The sequence below is a fragment of the Zerene cesonia genome, chromosome 12 (assembly GCF_012273895.1).
Source record: "Zerene cesonia ecotype Mississippi chromosome 12, Zerene_cesonia_1.1, whole genome shotgun sequence".
Classification (NCBI taxonomy): domain Eukaryota; kingdom Metazoa; phylum Arthropoda; class Insecta; order Lepidoptera; family Pieridae; genus Zerene; species Zerene cesonia.
Genome location: NC_052113.1, coordinates 2,402,048 through 2,415,740, shown reverse-complemented (window position 1 = coordinate 2,415,740; position 13,693 = coordinate 2,402,048). Strand labels below are relative to the sequence as shown.

At 32.7% G+C, this 13,693-nt stretch overlaps 1 protein-coding gene across 3 annotated transcripts in view; it reads right to left on the bottom strand.

Annotated features, from left to right (window-relative positions):
• Window positions 1-13,693, bottom strand: part of LOC119830997 (protein spinster) — a 30,354-nt gene that overhangs the window by 12,412 nt on the left and 4,249 nt on the right. For all 3 annotated transcript variants that reach the window (XM_038354198.1, XM_038354199.1, XM_038354197.1), the window contains exons 2-3: window positions 1,440-1,636; window positions 556-707 (exon numbers count right to left, since the gene is read on the bottom strand). In XM_038354198.1, coding sequence (XP_038210126.1) covers window positions 556-707; window positions 1,440-1,636 — 349 coding nt within the window. The remainder of the gene's footprint in view (window positions 1-555; window positions 708-1,439; window positions 1,637-13,693) is intronic.

The window sequence follows — 13,693 nt, the reverse complement described above, 5'->3', positions numbered from 1 at the left end:
TTTTTTCAAATGCCTCCAATTTGAATCTTTACTTTTTACTAGCTAACCCGGCAAAAGCCGTTCATTGTTCTCTCTATTATTTTTAATCTTAATAACATTAGTCTCGTTAATTAAGTATCCTTTTTTTCAAGTTTGTGATCACACAGACATTCATCACTATCACTACGGCGGTGCCTATCGTCATATTTATAAACACGATTCAGCGGGTAATGTTCCACTGAGATCGCGGATCAATTTTTCCATCACTATCGGCTAACCTCTCGGCGACCCCGTCAACGGTTCAATTACCTATTGACGTTTATGTGATTGCAAAACAGACTGTATCGTGTGATGTCATTTCGGTAAATAAACCGAGACGACTGTGTACAAATATCATAACTTTACTCAGAATGTGAGTTTGCATGCACCCCGTGTAATATATTTGACCATATCGTATGATATGATAGAGGTCTTTCACTTAATTTTTTTGAACATCTGTCTCTACAAAGCTAAAATATGCAACGAAAAATTTACCCCTTAGAAAACTTACGTAGCATAAGTAGATGATTAAATTACCTTCCAACTGGTATGGCGAAGTAGAAAAATGCGAGCATCTTGGAGCGCACATTTCCGACGAACAGATCGCTTATAATGGTCGGCGCTATTGTTGAGTATGAGGCTTCACCTATACCCACTAAGCCTCTGAAGAATGCGAACGCCGCGAAATTCTGAAAATATCATGCATATATAATATTTGACCCGTAACGTTCTAGTAAGATTAGAATATATATGAGCTATTTAACTGAAATAATATTCCAAACTTTATATGCATGTAAATATTTTTCTGGAAAAGCACAATATATTGAAACTATACGCCACACCTTAAACAAAAAAATAAATTACTAAATTGTTAGCATAAATATCGAAAATCGTGGCATGTTAGGCTATAAATTCTCAATTTCTTTAAACTACTTACATTTCAACTTCAGCGTGTAAGATTAAGGAAAAACATAATTTATTTTACTGTTGAATACCCATCCATAGGCGATCAAACAACTAAATTAAGGATACGAGTATTAATAAGTAATTTATTTGCGCGTTTTCCTAAAGCCACAACATGTATAAAAATAGAATAGTAAAACACGCGATATTCATACTTCAGTAAAACCGCGTTAATTGTTTAACTTTTAGTGAGGGACGTTGATAAATTTCATCCTGTTTTATTTCAATTTATTATAAATCCTCTACTTTTAGTTTTATAGCATTTACAAGTTAAATAAAAGAGTTTACAGCTTAAATTATTATATTATTTCGAATGCCTAACAAAGTCGATGGTTGAATTTATAACTTATGTATCTACCCTTATTCCAGTTGAATTTCCCTTTGATTCAAGCAAAAAATAACGCTTCAGTAAAAAGAAAACTGTTCAGCATAAAATATAAAGAGAACCCACTACTCACCGGTATAAAAGAACCGACCAGCGTCGTGATGCTCCATAGAGCGACGCCAAAGACCATGATCGCTCGCCTCGAATACCTGTCGCCCAGGTAACCGAATATCGGCGCGAACACCATGTAGGCCACCACGAAGACCGTTTGCAACAAGCCGGCATCGTCGTCCTTGATATTGAATTCTTTTTTGACATCGTTGAGCACACCTAGAAGGAGAAATGTCAAGGTAAATAAAGGTTATGTTTCATTACAGCGATATATGTTTTAAGACAGCGATTACTGTTGTACTTATGATTCGAGAAAATATGAAGATTTGCAAGGACTCTTTCAAAACGTTAAGGAATCGTAAGGTTATCAATCAACTAATTCTATGGATATTGGCGTAATAGTGCGTTACCACAATTTTGGCCATATACCGTTTTATAATTAGTTCCTAATTAACCAACGATTATCATATACCATACATTTTATTATCATAAATCGTGAAATTACATGACTGTAAAGCTCAAAGGCAATTAATCAGAATCGAACAGTGAAAAATGTATAGGTGTACGTTTCACTCAAAAACTATCAATAGTTAAAAAAGTTTTGACACAGTTTTATTGTCTTAAGTGGTTTTAACTAAGGACTTTTAATGAAGTTGTTCAAAACTACTCTTGACTTAAAATTAAATTTAAATCACTGAAAAACCACTTTTCGGATGATTTAACACTTTTGTAACAAAAGGGTTGTGTCCAGTTATGAGTTATTACTGTAACATATTACATATATACTAAAATCTACAAGATACGTATGGGCAATTATAGCATGCAAGCTTAAAGTGACCTTGACGAGGTAAGTGGCCAGCGCTCGCTAAAATATGAAAACACTTTAACCGGAACTCCTAACCTGTTTTAATTAACACTTTTTGGGTTTCTGGAAAGAAGCTATCCACCTACAAAAACGCATACGAGACAATCCCTTGAATGTTGCTCGCTAGTTTATTTAAGTATGTAATGGGTAAAAAAAGTCTTTAGGCCGCCTATTTTTCATTCCAATTAAAACATTTTTTGTCATATTTATTCAGTTTTAGTGTATGTATATCATGCAACATTTTATAATTATCAAGATATAGACGACATTCACCCTACTCCAATATTAATTGTAGTTCATATATTGGCTGGACAAGTAACCATGACACTGCTTTTATTTAACTTGAATGACTTAGCGTCTTATTTAGAATTTAAATTGGATCTGACCCGCATATCTCTATACGTAAAAATGTTAAGTTGGTTCATGTATGCTTTAAAACTCAAAGAGTTTTGAAAACATATATTCCAAACCAGGATCTTATAAAAAAACCCACTGTAAATTGTTCCTCGTTTCAACCATGCAATTGTGAAAAGTGGCGTAGTGAATTGTGTAAATATTATAATATATACCTTCACAATTCACATAATATTATGAAGGTATCTATATCTACTTTTATTAATATAAGAGTCACTAAAGTTATCACCGAAGAGTATACTGTTATCACATCTGCAATCATGGTAGATAAGCCCAATAACAACACAAGGATATTAGTGATTATAAAAATTATATCGTTAACTCGATAAATCTACTGCAACTGTATAACGTTCACGATATCATTATTTTTAACAAAAACCCTAAACCGCCTTCGAATTGTCAGAACTAGACCAAATAAATAGGAACTATATAAAAGGAAATATGAAAGGCACCAGCTTTCAATAAAAAAAAATTTACAAATATCTGTTCAGCCAACAAGAAGTTTTGATTTAACAAATACAAAAAAAATACAGTGGCATTGATAACCTCCTCTTTTTTGAAGCCGGTTGAAAAGAACATTTAAATAAAACATATCTTGATCAAGAGGGAAGTGCGACCAATAACAATTATAACCAGCTGGTTGAGTGAGCTGGTTGAGTTTGTTTTATCAAGTATTAAAAGCACAAAAATTTTCTCCTTCCAATGATAAAAAGACATTCAAAAACATATATTGATTAAAACGGAGTAGGGCCAATTAAATTAATTATTGTTAAAACAAACGAGTTGACAATAACAATATATGTACGCGTGTATGATTCTTAAGGCCATCGAAATTAGTTTTTTTTTTACCAGTTACAACCGGGCTAAAAGACAAACCCGGTCATAAAAATAACGTGTAATTAACACAAATTCCATAGTATCTTCATTATGTAACAATTAAGAACAGCAATTATCTACATCCGCATACTTGTGGACGCGGAATCAAAGCGCGGATTCAAATTACAAGCACTTTGAATAATCGTATTTGCACATGCACAGACACACCCATCGTTTCGCACGATTTGCACGGTCAACAGAAACGCCCGATAACATGGGGGCAACCCAATATTAGCACGAGATACCCTCATTCGCTGAATCGGGATTGTTTGTTGAACAACCAAGGGTAACACGATTTAGATGTTCGTTTCCCCGCTAACACATCTACTCAATCCTCACGTTTTTTAAATTTTGCAAATTTATAGTTGGCAGCAAAATTGGTGAACATACATAAAAATCTCTTTATTTAATACGGTTGAAATTATAAATTTTATTATAAGCCGTTCAGAGCTTTACAAGTGAAAGCATAACAGGCAGAATGGTAGAAATTAAATAAGACGGATTTAAACATATACAATATGTATTCTCAATACTATCAAAATAATTACCAAATTTTATTAATTACTGCTAGCATTAAGCCCGTATCAAATGAATAATGGGAAACAATTTCTCAATTAACATAAGAAATTAACGCTTCCAGCGCCTCTAAGTAAATATAAAATATCTTTTCACTCATAATTGTATTTTAACGAAGTACTTCCGCTTAGATAGTAAATTTACTTTCTTAATATTTAAATTTTACTGCAATAGCTTATTGCCGGACATTGCTTGATACAATTAAGAGAAAAAAATCGTCTCATTTAAAGTACAGTGTTTTTCTAACTCTTTATCTAACTGATGTAGACATAGAGCAGTCGAAACAAATTATAAAGAAGTATCACCTAAATGGTAATTTATACGAACTCGAGGCATACACAAACCAATCTTTTTATAGCTCAAAGTAAAAATACATTATTTGAATAAGCCGATAACGGTGGTATATTCCATAGGAATTAAAAAGTATAATTCGTGCAGGCGCAATGTCAACCATCCTCTATATATTATTTACTTTATACTATGATCACTGTTTTGAATCTTAAATAGACGATACGTTTACAAAGGTCCTTTTAAATCGTTGTGACATATTTAATAAATCATTCCTTTGATTGCGTCCCCTTCGACACTATTGTTAATGCCGAGCTTTTATCGTGCTCAATACGTGAACGTGTACCTTTTTAACCGTCCCCTGATTAAACAACAAGAGGTTTTAATCGATATTATGAATGAACATGTCTGAAGCAAACGTGACTGAGTGTTGGTTGTGATGCATTTGTTTATTCCATGAATAAGATCTTAATCTATGCTTGTTGTGAATAGGCTGAAGTAGAATTGTAATACCATAAGACTCTAAAAGTACGACAACATGAATTCCGCAATTTCGACGCGTAAAGGCAGGTATGGAGAAAGTAAAATGATAAAGTTATGGTTCATATACAGAAAACGCGAGTGCCAATAGAAAGCCAAGCTTGCAACGAACTTGGTTTCCATCTGTAGCTGAATGAAAGGTATTATGAGAAATCACTATCACTCATCGTCCTACGATATTTTTAAGACTCTTTTCTCTGAGTGAATGGGTTCTAAAACGGCATGTTCCACATCGTTAGCTTTGTAATACGAGAATCTGTGATATCAACTTCATTCGAAGCGTCTTGGCTATTGTGTAAGTCGGAAGCACGTTAGTTTGTGAATTGGAGTTTTTGTACCCGAAATAGTTAGTCATCATTTTAAAAAAGTAATACAAGCGTTAACTAAAATATTACGCAATAAAATCTTAATACTAGCTTAATTTTTAAATGCAAAATAATGATAGCATTCACAATCGGAAGTGTAATAACACCTCAACAATAATCGACAATAGATTTGATCTTGACCTTGCTATGATTACCTACTATAGGTCAGAAAAAACAAGTCAACTGTGTAATTTATTGTTTATTGGGTAAACTGCAGACGTCTCTGTATAACTTATCAAAAGCGACCAACGACCTTCATTTCTTATTGGTGCTGACGTCAAATCGCGTGTTTAGAGACTACGTGACGTCTACGTCACTAAACGCAGTCATACGTACAGCCAACGTAGCGTGGGGGCGCCACCGCCGCCGAAGCCGGCGCGGCCACCGTGCCGCGTGCGCCCGACTAACGTACAATGTATCACGCCATCTTCTTCAGCCAATCACAGACGCGGACTCGTGGCGCGAAAGATTACAGTACTTGACATGTAGGTACAGAGCACAAATATCCTCTCGGTCAAAATGACGAAATATTGTTGTTATTTTTAAGTGTTTTATAATTAAAACTAGGCAACGCTAAACGGGAATGGTAGCATTCTGGGTTAAAATGTAATATGTTTGAATATGTGCCAAGGTATGATAATGTGAGGTTTAAACCAGATTTTACTAGTTCAACAATTGCAAGTAGTGAATTCAATATTCTTTCATCATCCTAATAGATTACACCTTTTAATAGATTACATTTCTCATTTTAACGCGTGCGAAAGAATCACTTTTATTGGAAGATTTGTCATGGTAAATTATAGTAGACATATAGGGAAATGTAGTATGTACCGATGCAGTCGGCATTTCATTTCCGGAACGAAGTTTCGTTCGATGAATGACATTCCATCAGGCTATCTATGTTAATCGAGTAATGTAAAGGCAGACGATGAGCGATGAGTGATGATACATTGTTATTCCTTCAAAGAGACGATGCCTTAAATTGAAAAAAAAAAACACTGTTTAACCTTACTACAACAAAATGTTTCTAAACAATATCAAAATGACGTGAAAATTATGCGATATTTAAAATAAAAAAACAAATTGTGAAAACAAATGACTCCTACAGCGTCATTAGAATTTGAATCTTTTCTAATATTTTCTTCTTTTTTACAATAGATTGTTTAAATGACAAAATAGGCCATGAGTGCATGAAGAAATAAATTAAAGTAAAGATGACACCGGCCAGTAAAAGGTGAAGGGCGATTGCGAGTGCTTCTATTGTTTAATCCTTCATCATTAATTAGAGTATTGTAAGTACACTCGCCCTGGTATATGGTAAATTATACGTGAGTCGCTCGACTTTATTTTCAACGCCAGCTTTTAATATTAGACGCCGAAATATCATGTCGTCTGCGACAATATACGAGGTAGTACGTTAGGAAAACTCTTTTTTCACAAGAAATAGAATGATGATAAAACTCTTAAAGATGTTCTTCTTCTTATTCAATAAACTTTAAACATTTAGCGGTATAACCATAATATTCATAACGTCTTACAGATTAGGCGTACCAAACTGAAGACGCATCACATAGTTTATTTTTAAATAGTTGCCCATGTTTTTATTTTTATAGCTTTCGCTACAAACTGCTTCCGACGATGGACGTTAAAATATTTTATTACGTTTCCTACGCTCTTTGACAACCGCTTCATTATCTAAGTTTCTGGTTGAAAATCTGAAGGACCTTTTAACGTTTTAGCGGCTTATCAATAAGCAAACTGGGGCGCCGATATATAAAAATTCACAACGGCACATATTTTATAACCGTAGTTTTAGATAAGCTTATGGGCCGGTAAAAATCTAATTATATTTGCTCAAAAATCTTCCATATTTTTTATACAGACAAAGAAAGGCAATTAAAGATGTTGTACTCGGTATAAAAAATCTGTTGCTTATACTAAAAAATATAATATAAAATTATTGGTAGACCACGTGATAAGATGTGAATGAGACTCGATACCTACACACATGTATCTAATTACCAGTTACTTAAGGATACCGCTTCACAATACAAGTGGTTAGTATGTACTTATTTCATAAATACCTGGTATCGAAAGGTATCTATGACATGCTTATGAAAATTCCAACTAAATGTGACGCGATAAAAAACGTTTATATGTAATTATGGTTAAGTAAATACAAAACTGCAACGACAAGCGAGATTTATTTTATAATCAACTACTTGAACACTAGGTACCTATACTAAATTGTCCAAGAAAAAGATCTTGATTTTGAATTAGAAGGAAGCAAAATAAAGTCACTATTAAAAAGTACACCACAACACTCGTACGACCCAAAAAGTTAACAAATGTGAAATAATAAGCAACATAAAAATACTAGAAAACTCTGAGAAAAGTAAATGTGAGCTCTTAAGCTAATAAAATCCAGCTTTTTACGACACTAAATTCACACTTTCATTAAATAAAAATATACTATAAACAGACCATACAAGAAACCACGCATACGGCGTAACTATCAAACGAAAATTTTATAACCACTCAAATTAAAACACGTTTTTTAAGAATGTTCAGTAGCTGGAGTTTGCTGTACCAATATTTCACGCGTTCTTTTCTTTTGTTTCAATAAAACAAACTTTTTGAACGCCTAGTATTAATGAAGCGTCTCGTTAGTGGAAGTACAGTTAAAATTATTGATTATACCGTAAAATAAACTATATTATGTGTCAATTCCACAACAGAATTATTTTGTAAACAATGCTTTATCCAAGTTCCTACCACAAGTTTAATATCAGGTAGATACCGACCTGACGGTAAACTTGTGGTGTAACATTGCAACACCGTGCAGGTTTTATCTTTCAGTGATACACCGCGGTCAATTACTTAATCCAGTACAATATATTAAGGTAATCTTGTAGGGATCAAGTGTTTTGTAACATTTCACGTGTTTATCGTAGGTACCTACATATTTCTGTTAAGAATTATGAGCATAATAAATATCGATATCGGTTATAACATATAGCTTCTTATTATTTTTGTAAACAAGAAAAATAACAGATGACACATTTTTTAAATACAATTATATAAATTACAAGTAATCGTATACTATGAATACTATGTTCATAAAACAATAATTATACGTTTAAAGTAAATCCTTATCCTTATAAATATATGTATTTATGAATAATTATAAAAAAAAAATTCAATACTGATTCGTAAAGGTTAATTATTATCATACCGGTGTTCTTTAATTACGTATCTTTTGATGGAACTAATTACCTCCAAGTGCGGCCTGGATAACCGATGGGATTGTTTTAAGGCAATCCTTCTGCATAAAGGGCTGCTACAGCAAAAAATATTGATATTTTTATATTAAATATCTTGGAAGTATAATAATGTCTAATATTTCTACGAACCGCAATAATCCCAGAATCCCTGAAACCATAAAGTTAAACTTTTTTCTTCTATTAGAGAAGGCTCTAAGAAAATGCAGGTAAATTTGACAGTTTTTCGAGCATTTTAGCATAATTATGTTCATTCCGCTTCACAACTTTATCATGGCGACATAAAGCAATTTAAACCCACCGCAGGGTGGGGTAATCTCAATGCAAGAGCGACCCAATTCGTGGCACGCGACACATTTGTTATGAATAAAATAATGATAATTAATTCTTTTATGTTATTTAATTTTATTTCAAACTAGAGCTATCCGCTCGTTCCATCGCCCGCGTTGGAACGAGCGGGTATATCAGAGGAAAAGATTCACACTTCACAGTCTTGGGTTTATTCCCGCATAGTTTCCGTTCCCATGTGATTTTCGGGTCAATAACTATACTATGTCCTTCGTCTGGTCTCACCATATATTATTTATATAATATTCAAATCGGTCGGTTCAAGCAAGCAAACAAACAAACACTACAGCTTTATATATATTAAGGTATATCACATTTCCTTTCCGTTAAACAGAACTGTACTCTTATTTTTGGATAACATTCATATAATTGGAAAAACAGCATGAAGTTTTTTTTTCTAGTTTTTCAATATGTGCCAACCCTAATAGTGGATGAAGTGACTCTAACATACAGCTGCAACGCATTACCTTCTCAATTGCGGAGCCCAATATTATTTGCGTCTTCAATCATTTAAACTTGAGATGCTGAGCCTGTAGGTAATTCATTCTAGATTGAATTATTTCTGTTCAATGATATTTCATACGCTGCATAAGACTATATAGGAGATGGCAACTGAAGTTATGATTATTTCTGGCGCAATTAATACATATATAATAATATGTAAAACGCTTTCAGTTTATTTAATTTTTTACAAAAGAAAACTGTAATCACAAAGACATCAGGCATTTTGTTCTTTCATATTATAATGATTTCTAAAAATGAAGCCAGCAAAATATTTAGTAATATATATGTACATTGAAAAAAGAAAATTATGTACTTTACGATAACATTATCATGCAATAATATTACCGCTTGAGCAATACTCAATTACAAATCGCGTCCTTCACTGAAACGCAAACAATTCAAACTTTCTCGATATATTTTTAATTCCGACCGACCTCAACGCATAACCGTTATATATAACAGATTAGTCCCAATTAGATAAACATAGAAAATTACCCTTATATCCTAACATTTGTAATGGCAACATTTCAAGTCCCTATAAATCCCATCACACAAACTATGGTGACGCTCACCTACATGCATGGTAAGCCGCAGCGGATACGTTATATCTCAAACGGGATGTGGGATTTTGATGGGATTGCAAAACAGGAAGAGTAAAGGTAACGGATATGAGTGTAAAGTCTAAACTCTAAAGGTTATCTTGGGGTTGAAACCATTCCGACTATCGTCTTCATAAATTAAGATATTGAACAGCAATTATTAATGTAAGATTACAGTAAGACATAGTTTAATAAAGTGCCCACGAAAGCTAATGACCGAACTAATTACTAGAGCGTATACTTATAAAAAAAACATCGTTCGATACAATTCACAACCTACATCATGTTTCTCATGAAATTTCATACGTACGAGCGGGTAGCGCAAGAAAGTTATGTAAATGCATCACGTTAATATGCATGTTATTGTTCTTTTATGCAATATTTATGACTAAATATATTTGATTTGATTGACTATATAATACTTTTAATTCATTGCACGCTCTTTAAGTATACTCGGAAAAAGGGAATAATGATTAGCATTGCTGTGAATTTTCTTTGTGATCATATCTGAGAATCATATGTACATATAATATTATTATCAATAAGAAATTTGAATAGAATGATAAATCTTTACACTTATCTTTTAATTTCATAGGAAAAAAACACAAGGAAGTTTAAAATACACATATTGATAAGATAAGGTTAAATACTTATATACATCATGATGATAATAAACAACGTGAAATCTTTAACTCTTATTCCCAATTATCGAACTCGATGGTTATTCAACTATCCCTAATGCTCATTGAGTATCTATGATAAGGCAACACTCAAGTGTCCTGGGAACGGGTTGAGAAACGAGGACAAACATAAAACAAAGTGGTATAACACTTTGATAGAATAACGTTCAATTTGTAGTTGATATCGCTATAAAACAGTATCTACCATGTACATATATATGTTCTTTTGTGTCACTAGCACCATTCCTGTGACCTTTACGTAATATCTGCATTACACGAACTTCACAAACACGCGCTGCGTATTTTTTCCATAAGACAAAAATGACATAACAACTGCAGAGTTAGTATTTCAAAATCATACAAACGTACAATTATAATTTTAATAAAATACATTTTTTAAAGAGTATTCCAAAACCCATATTACATTGGTAATATTTACGTCTTCCCAAGTACTCAACGACCCATCAATCTATGATAATAATATGCACGGACTGATGATAACTTAAATCTTTAAAAACTAAACTAACTAAATCAATGCATCAAAACATTTCCATTGTAACAAGGTCTGTCAGACAGCGCGCCATAAAAATAATATACAAAAATTCAAGTTCATTCGAGGCTTACACCATTCTAACTCACGATCCTTTATCTAAATTATTCATCTCTAAATTCAATGTTATGCAAGTTTTATTACATATCATATAAATGTGTAAAAGGTTGTTTTATTAGGTTGCGCTGTATTTATGTCTTGAGAAGTACATTTTATGGGACACGTATTATATTATAGATATACAGAATGAGCGCACAACCTTTGATCGTTATTTTTTTTCCCGCTCTTTTTCGTGTCATCCACACTTGACACAACTATGAGATAAGTCGCAATAAAAACCTTACACTTTACGATTTCTACGAGTAAAAGGGACCGATATTTTAAGTTACGGCTTCACCTCAATAGGTTTTACGATTTCAGTTAAACGGCTATTAGTTTGAAGTGGTATTCAATTTCAAACGTTTGCGAGGAATTCCAAGACATTTGCACATGCGTCTCGGTTTCTCTTTCAGTTTTTTTACTAAAGTTCAAAGTATTAAGTAAAAAGTATTAGTATAACTGTATTAGTAAAGACTATCTGAAAACAAGTGATAAATAGAATAATCGCAAGTAATAGAAAAAACATGGTTTGCTTTCTAACTAATTAATTCCATATAAAAATTGAGAAAACAAAAAAAAAATCAACGTCATAACCAGATGGAAAGACCGGAAAATTTTACAAGCAAGTTATTGCTTTGCAGTCAGCTATTTTCTACGAAACGTATTATGGTAGCGTCAAGACCAGAAGCACGCTAGTGAGTAGTGACCACGGCCTCCCTTTCAAGGAACCCCAAACACATTAATATAAATTCCTTCCAAATACCATATTTTTAACCCCTCACTGAGTTGTACACGTTTACAGACGTAACCTTTCACATAATTCAAATATTAATCGACGTGTACACACCCGCACCCCAAAAATAATTTTAAGGGGACAGCGGGATCCCTTTTATTACACGTCAAACGCAAACTCACTGTTTTGTATGCCTTTAACAAAACTAATAAAATGATAGAACCATTGAAAAAAATACACTTTTTCTTTCATTAAATTTTTTACGACTAAATTTCCTAATAATTGATGCTGAAATTGAAAACATAACTCATATTATTGCATTCCTCTTGTATGTAATGTCGGTAAGATATCTCTCAAGTGTACAACTTGGCATGTCGTCGAAAGACAAAATACGTGCAAACACGCACACTGCTACAAAAACTTCGCTCAACTGATACCTTGTGTCGTGTTGTTTTGGTGTAAAAGTGAAAAATGCAATGTAGATAGATATAGATACAATTTACGAACATGAACGTAATTTCAAGCACAACCAATTAGTTCCAGATTTATTATATGACTAGGTTTTTATAATATAATTTTATTTTACAATATACAACACGTAACAATTTTATTTATGATAAAAAAAAACAAACCAATAGGACTTGCACAATATAAAATAGATGGCTTTGGCTTATTGCATAAGGTATCGTTGTGCCCAAAATTTATAAATATTCTTTTAATATTGTAATCAGAAGATTATTTGAAATAAAACTTTAATAAAACATGAAAATCAGTGATTCCACGTCGTCATCTATATTTTCATCTTGATCTTCGTTCACCTCAGACGCAATGATTAGTCCATGAAACTCAACATGACGTCACACGGGTGGCGTGATTAACTCCATTAGTCATAGGATTGTATGTGTACTCGTATCATGATTAATTATAAGATATTTGCTTATTTTGTGAGTAATTCGGGAGATTTATGTATAAATACTTTCAAATCCTTACTAGTTCTATTGCCAAGATGCTCTGCCTTGTGGGGGATGCTTTAATTATATAATCACGAAAACCACTCTGCGAGATTACCTACTTGGAAAACCAATATTTTATTACGCATGGTAGCTATTTATAGGAAGTAGCTATTTATAGTGCGTGCTTCTATTGATAACTGGCCTCATCGTTTAAAGGACTGTATTGCAGCCAATGGAGACCACTTCGAATAAGCTTTTTATATTTTTAATTGTTTTATATTTATGTATTAAACTGACACACTGTAAAAGTAATAAATGTTATTTGCAGTTAACAATTTTCTTTTTTCTTTATTACAATATTTATGGCAAGACTAGGTATATACAAGAATTGCTCGTTTAAAGGTATAAGATACCATTTGAACAGCGAGATTGAGACTACTTGTAGAATCATTGACATCTGCTTACTACTCTTTAATAATAAGTTCTTACAATATCTTATTAAGAAAATACGCGTAAGTTGTTAAATCTGAAAAATATTATCTACTATAAGATATCTTAACAGCAGAAACATAAAGCATTAATCTGTTAAACGATGTTAGTAATGT